We start from the raw sequence: 7694 nt of genomic DNA, 5'->3' as shown, positions 1-7694 counted from the left end.
ATCAGAAATACAATTTGGCTGCCATGGCCGCTATTTTGCTACTAAATTCTAATAGGCCGATCTCACTTAAAATTGGTCTAGGAATGATCAGCTCATGGTCCTGACAAAGTTAAGTTAACATTATACTATTTTTTACTCAAATTGGTACATATTTCAAAAAAAAAAAAAAATACTGTAGACTCAGGTGACCGTTAAGGCCCATGGGCCTCTTGTTGTATAAAAATCCTGTTCTCTAAGACAATATATTGATATGAATGTTGGGAAATCCTGGGTGGTACACACTTTATACAGAAGAACTAATTAACTCGAAGACAAAATGATAACAAAAGGCCCAGAATATGTTTAAAATAATCGGTATGAAGTAAAGATATATCACTCCATGGTAGGTGCCGAAAGTACATATAGACACACCATTTATACAAAATTGGTTCCCCTTCACCCAAGGATGCTTCATACCAAATAAGGACAAAATCCTGTCATTCGACAGAAGAAGAAGGTTTTATGAAGAATTTGCTATGTTTCCCCTATTGGGCCCCATCCTTCTGCCTCCAAGGGGGGGCACGCTCACTGTTTATACAAAATTGAGTTCCTTTTGCCAAAGGATGCTGCAGACTAAATTATGATAAAATCCCCTTATCCCTATGATAGAAGAAGGATTATAAAGGTTTTACCTCAATTTCCCCTATTGGGCCCCACCCCCTCAGGTCCAAGGGGGGCCACACCCACTGTTTATACAAAATTGGTTCCCCTTCACCCTAGGATGCTTCAGACCAAATATGGAACAAATCCTTTCATTCCTACAGAAGAAGAAGGATTTTAAAGAATTTGTTATATTTCCCCTTTCGGACCTCGCCTCTCAGCCCCTAGGGGGGCCAAACCCACAAATTATACAAAATTTGGTCCCCTTCCCCAAATGATGCTGCTGACAAAATTTGGTCAAAATCTACTTGGGCGTTCAAGACTAGTAGCTATAGGGTTTTAAAGGAAGAGTTGACGGACGGACGGACACTGTGGTATGGCATAGGCCACCACACAAAAAAATCCTTCTCAAAAATCCAAAGAAAACTGGTACTATGAAGTGTTGTCAACACCTGGAATCTTCAACAATATCTTTTGATTTATGATACTTTTATTAATAGCTAAGACTAAGAATGATAAGGACATAACAAACAATGGTTGCCTCTGATTGATGAAGTATACCAGTAACTACCAGTACAGCTCTAAGAGGAATAGATATTGATACACCTATACATCAGTTGAGTCTTGTGTTTCCCGTCCGAAGTAGAGTTCAACCTTTTTAAGTGTAACACCAATTTTTTATTCCAACTTGCTGTAAGAGGAGTGGCACTGGGTAGACTTCGGATGTAAATACTCCTTGTTCTGCTCTCACACTTGGATCTTCACATTAAATGTGGATCTTTTACTTCTTTTTGTTAAGTAGTATTTCATGATATGTTTAAACATTTATTTAATAGTAATAAATAGTGTCAGCTATTGCTTTATTTTGATGAATTGACTGTATAGTGTTGTATGTATGGTCAGGTATCTCCAGTAAAGAGGAAGCAACCTATGTCTGTTGTTGGGAACGTCAAGCGAAAGTTCACAGAGTTTGAGGAGGAGGAAGAGTATGATCCCTACAATCCTGCTGTGGGCAGTGTAGCCAGTGTTATTAGAGTTACAGACAGAAAGTGAGTAGCACTTTGATTTTGAAATATGTCATGTACATCAGGTATAGAATGTGATAACTAGTTTTATACAATGTAATTGACATTCATCACTTTATCTCCCATTGTAATAGGCTGTTAGCTATGTTTAAGGAAAGTTAAAGTGTAAAATGTATTTGTTAGAGATTCTCAAATATGTTTCTCAAATGTGACTAAATAATATATAATTTTATGGTAAGATAAAATAACGATTTTTCATACAGAGCCAACGCTTTATGTCATTGACATTTATCATTATAAATGATTGAATCACGACTACATCTTAGTTTGATTATAAGAAAAGGTGTCAATAGCAACAAGCTCGGGATCAGTTGATTTTCTTTATTAGGATACATCTACCTGTTTCGCTGGAACAGTGGGCTTCTTCAGGAGTCCTGTAGTCTACGTATACGTTGTCTGCCTCTGACGTGTTTGGTGTGGATGCCGTCTCGGCAGTAAGATGTATAGCAAATGAACCAACGCGCTTCTATATCTACACTACCAAAGCTGCCATCCAAAACATTCTAAAACCAGCATCCTGTACTCACAAGCATTACGTATCAAAAACAAATGCAGCGATCCTATACATTTTGAACAGGAATGTGCCAATCTTATAAGAGATTCATGAAAAGAGGATATCCATTAAACTTATTAGCAGAGGCAATTAACAAAGCAAGGACCAAGTCCAGAGAAGAACTACTTAACCCAGAATGGAAGGGGCGTAACCGCAAGGTTATACCTTTCGTCATTCCACATAACCCACTGAACCCACTAATCGGACAGCTTCTTAAAAAATACCAACACATTCTTAAGACAGGGGCCAGGGAAGAGGAGCCTTTTAGAATACAAAATGTTTGTTGCATGCACAAAACCGAAACTGATCAGGAATATGTTAGTAAGAGGCAATATCAGCCGTGACTGCCCGGCTGGGCAGTGGACCGTGCGACAGGAATTGCAGGATATGCGTACACATGAAACCCACAAACAGCTTCAACAGTTACACTAATAAAAAAGAATACAAATTACAGGGCCACATCACATGCCAACGTGTGAATGCAGTGTTCTTAATATCATGCAAAAATGTGGAATGCAGTATATCGGACAACAACAACAATGATAAATACATGCATCACAACCATTTATATAGTGTCATTCGGATAAACCAGTGGCAGGATATTTTACGTCTCCAGGTCACCACATACATGACCTCATAGTTACAGGTATTGTGAAAGACGTCATGAGTACCAACTGCCGTCACAGAACAGAGGAGAGTTGGGTTCGTATGTTGCGTACAACACAACCAGAGGGTCTTAATATCATCGCATGATGGCCAACACTAAAAAGACAACCCGCTGGAAAACAGAACTCAACAGGAAGGAAACTTAGACTACCGTGTATCAGATGCGGTAAGACATACGCTAGTTTGAGAAATCTACAGAGACATGCAGACACAGCGCATGAATTTATAAAACTTGGTACAAGTGTAAACATTGTAAACATACTTATGGGAGGGATGGAGCTTACAAAGAACACCTCATGGACAAACACCCAGGATACTTTGTGGAACCAGAGACGTTTGAGGATCACACTTAAGAACAGGCAACCAAGCCAGATAATAAACGCCCATTCGAGGCGCTTACCAAAAAACAATTGGACCAGGTGAAATTCAGGATTAAACCATCACAAGGGATTAGTACAGTAGGACCAACATGTAAACAGTTTAGGCCTGTACGTACTGGATGAAGCTCTAGAAACGCTCAAGGCAGACCTTGAACTATCAGACAGTGATGACATGGCGTCCACATCAAACACGTCAGAGGCAGACAACGTATACGTAGACTACAGGATTTCGGGGTACAAGTCACAATCTACATCAACAGTATGTCAGGACGAACTTGAACACTTCAATACATGTCAATAGTGCTTATAGGCAAAAGAGACTTATACTTATGCAGAACTATATACACACATATATATAGAGAGAGATTTAAAAATAATAAGTGAATTGTATGTAACAAATTAATGTGTTCAGATATTACTGACTAGATAATGCGCATTTACTTAAGATAACCGCGTTGAAACATTATAGACTGTTAAAAATAGATATGATCGTGTGACTTAAATTGTTTCACGTCACAATCAACAATATAAATGTGGCCCAAATTTTAGTACTTCAGGGGACAAATTCTGTCATTTAATCGTCCTGAAGAAGCCCACTGTTCAGACAAAACTGGTAGACGTATCCTAATAAAGAAAACTCAACTGATCCCAAGCTTGTTGCGATTGACACCTATTCTTCGTTTCCCCTATTTTTCAATCGCCCTGTATACTGGTTGGTATCCAGGCAAGGGACATACGGAACCAACCAAACCTGAACTAAAGTAACGGCGTTGGCTCTACTCCTGGAGTGATGTTAAATTGATTATGTATCTGTAGAAAATGTGTTGGTGAGTTTGTTTATATAATTGTGAAGTAAACTTTGTTTTATTTGTACAGGTCCAGAGTACCACTGGGTCTGCAGGCCAATAAATCCTTACTAGTCAAAGCAGTCAGTGCAGCAGAAAAATCAGTATCGTCCAAAATGCAAGAAATACTCAAAGAAAGGAAAATGTACAGTGAGAAAGGTAGGAATAATATTACATCCCAACTTAAAGAGTTTTTTAAAGGGGCATCACGGTGAAGTAACTTTATTTTTTGTCTTTTTTTCAAATACTACATAAGCATATCAAGTGAGACTCCTTATGGAAAATAACGATCGGATTTGGCTGAAATAGATTCATAAAAATGATTAATTCTAAGAAAATCATCGGTATTTCTACCTGTCTGACCAACGTTTTGTTCAGGGATTTTCCCTCTACTAGCGCATGCGCATAGCACACCATTTCTTTGTAAACAAAATGACTGGCCGTGTGAAGTAAGCGAAAGAAAAGTGTTGTACCGTGTCAGCTACGAAACGAAAAGTTGCCAAATGGTCAAAAGATAGCGCAAGGAGTACGTTACGGAATCATTATTGCAGGTGGGCAGTTTTCAAGGGAGAAGATAACTGCCGTAGCAGTTAGTACGGTGCATGTATTCTTCCGGATAGCCAGTTAAGCTGAAATGGAATCGACAGAAATGCTAGCGCTGTTTATGTTATGAATAAATATCTAAAACTATTAAGCTCACTAGTATCTTTGTCTGAGTTTGAACACAGATGAACTTAGTTTAATATGTTAATGGGCATGTATTGGAGAGAGTTTACTTTGTGTTTCTAAAATTATACAGTGGTTTATGCGAAAGGAAGGGATAAGTGACTGGTTAGTTTGATTTTTCTATGAGGCCCTCCAAGGGATAACTGTTTCGAAGGCCCACAACGTTTTTTCTGGGTCATCGAGATACGTGTTATCGAGGTCCGTGGATTTACATAATTTATAATATTACCGGGTTCAATAAAATGGTATGATTTAATCATATTGCTGAATTAACGATTATTTTTGTTTTTACATGCAAGATTTAAATTAGTACTAATATGAATACCCGGCCTCCTCTGCCCCGGCAACATATAAAAAAAACCAGAAAGGTTTGTCCCTTGGTGTAGGGAAGGTGTTTAGCCCCGTACCATCTGTACCGGCCACATTCCGGTACTAAATTCAATATATATTTAAATATATCTACTTTATGTTTATGCCTATTATCATTGTTGACATTTAATTGTAAATGTATGACGGGAGAAGGCTGTGATAAATTGTAAAAACTTGTGCCCCATCCCTTGTTTAATTTTATTGGCAACAAATTTATGTTTAAAGCTAAATAAATTTAAATTCTGAATATTGGCAAGTGTGCAATTAACTTCTAATGATGAATAATTACTGTTCAATAAGTTTGAATACGGACTTAGAAATCATATAACTTGGTTTCATAGTGTGGTAAGAAGTTGCAGTTGCCTGACGGCCCCTCTCTGGGGGCCCCTTTGGAAACCGTTTCATCTCGCTCGCACCACTTGTGTTTACTGCCTAGTCAGATGACGTTATCGGCGCTATTTTTAGCAGGGCTTTCCCGAACAATTCAAGTGGTCAAACTGGACATTTGGAACGGACTATGAATATGGGGATAGCGTGGTAACATAAGTGGAAGTGCATACAATACATACATTCATTAGAAAAAAACGCCTTTTCACGTGATGTCCCTTTAATTATCAGAAAATTTTGAAAATATCATTGCAAATTTAGAATGGCTTACAACATTGAGTTCTTAGATATTTCTTAATAGACACATCAAATGACAGAATATGAAATTAGATGGTTTATTGTAGTCTATCATAGAGGGTCAAATATTTCTTGTTTAATTTATGAATGATTTTAATGCTTGATAAATTTGTTCCAGAGAGTGCTACAGTGCAACCTATCCAGAGGGGAAATCGATCCTGCACTGAGTCAGAGGACAGTTCCCCAAATACAAGTAACAACTCTGAGCTCCTCGCTGTCAAGTCTAGGACTGGAGCCCAGAAACATGTGAACATTGGGGTGGCTGGTCGGTTGGGCAAGGCAGCTGTGGGAGTCAAAGGTAGGGTGGGGGTACGGCCCGTACCACGCCAGGGTGAGGCTCATATGGATATGATAACCCCCATGAAGGTGACCTTAAGCAGTGGGATAAAGCCTAAATCAAACCTTCAGCTGGTTTCCCAGGCTCCAAGAGAGAACAGACTGTTCAAAGATCTGAGATACACCATTGCAAATGACACAGAGAAAATCAAGAAAAAGCCAGGTATTAACTTTTTTAATATTTTATATGGCAGTTTTCATTATTCCACATCTAAGTAACTTTTAAACTAGGTAAGTTTTTCAGACTTGAAGGCAGTGGGTCACATGAGTTTGCTTGTGTCCGTCTGTCCCACCAGGATATGATAAATTGGTACCTGAGAGATTATAAAGGTATATTAAAGGATTTTCACTTGTTGTCACAAATTTATAACATGACTGCTTGTGACTTGTTACATCAAAACCATTCTCGACTCATGCACTGGTAAGGCTTCTTGGAAGTCATAATTAGTTAATGAGTGATTTAGTTTAGTAAAGAGTGGTGAAATAGGAAATTGTGTTCCATCAAATAGTGATGTTTGTAAAAGATGATGGAAACAGTTTAACTTATTTCCGCGATTTATTTTAGCATACATTCTAGGAGCTGTTGGTTGTGACACATTGGTTCCCATTCTGGTAGCTGGTGGTTGTCACACATTGGTTCCCATTCTTGTACCTGGTGGTTGTCACACATTGGTTCCCATTCTGGTAGCTGGTGGTTGGCAAACATTGGTTCCCATTCTGGTAGCTGGTGGTTGTGACACATTGGTTCCCATTCTGGTAGCTGGTGGTTGTCACACATTGGTTCCCATTCTGGGAGCTGTTGGTTGTCACACATTGGTTCCCATTCTTGTACCTGGTGGTTGTCACACATTGGTTCCCATTATCGTAGCTGGTGGTTGGCAAACATTGGTTCCCATTCTGGTAGCTGGTGGTTGTGACACATTGGTTCCCATTCTGGTAGCTGGTGGTTGTCACACATTGGTTCCCATTCTGGGAGCTGTTGGTTGTCACACATTGGTTCCCATTCTTGTACCTGGTGGTTGTCACACATTGGTTCCCATTATCGTAGCTGTTGGTTGTCACACATTGGTTCCCATTCTGGGAGCTGTTGGTTGTTACACATTGGTTCCCATTCTGGTAGCTGGTGGTTGTCACACATTGGTTCCCATTCTGGGAGCTGTTGGGTGTGACACATTGGTTCCCATTCTGGTAGCTGATGGTTGTCACGCATTGGTTCCCATTCTGGTAGCTGGTGGTTGTGACACATTGGTTCCCATTCTGGTAGCTGGTGGTTGTGACACATTGGTTCCCATTCTGGTAGCTGGTGGTTGTCACACATTGGTTCCCATTCTGGTAGCTGGTGGTTGTCACACATTGGTTCCCATTCTGGTAGCTGGTGGTTGTCACACATTGGTTCCCATTCTGGTAGCTG

General features: G+C 39.5%; 1 protein-coding gene across 1 annotated transcript in view; it reads left to right on the top strand.

Moving 5' to 3' along the window:
• Nucleotides 1–6502, top strand: part of LOC110454343 (zinc finger CCCH domain-containing protein 14-like) — a 12899-nt gene extending 6397 nt beyond the window's left edge. Inside the window, exons 7-9 of the mRNA XM_021503801.1 lie at nucleotides 1543–1688; nucleotides 4200–4327; nucleotides 6066–6502. Coding sequence (XP_021359476.1) covers nucleotides 1543–1688; nucleotides 4200–4327; nucleotides 6066–6502 — 711 coding nt within the window. The remainder of the gene's footprint in view (nucleotides 1–1542; nucleotides 1689–4199; nucleotides 4328–6065) is intronic.
• Nucleotides 6503–7694: the final 1192 nt, after the last annotated feature.

This window comes from Mizuhopecten yessoensis, unplaced genomic scaffold (assembly GCF_002113885.1).
Source record: "Mizuhopecten yessoensis strain PY_sf001 unplaced genomic scaffold, ASM211388v2 scaffold7781, whole genome shotgun sequence".
Classification (NCBI taxonomy): domain Eukaryota; kingdom Metazoa; phylum Mollusca; class Bivalvia; order Pectinida; family Pectinidae; genus Mizuhopecten; species Mizuhopecten yessoensis.
Note: the sequence above shows the minus strand (reverse complement) of the source record. Positions and strands in the feature narration are given on the sequence as shown.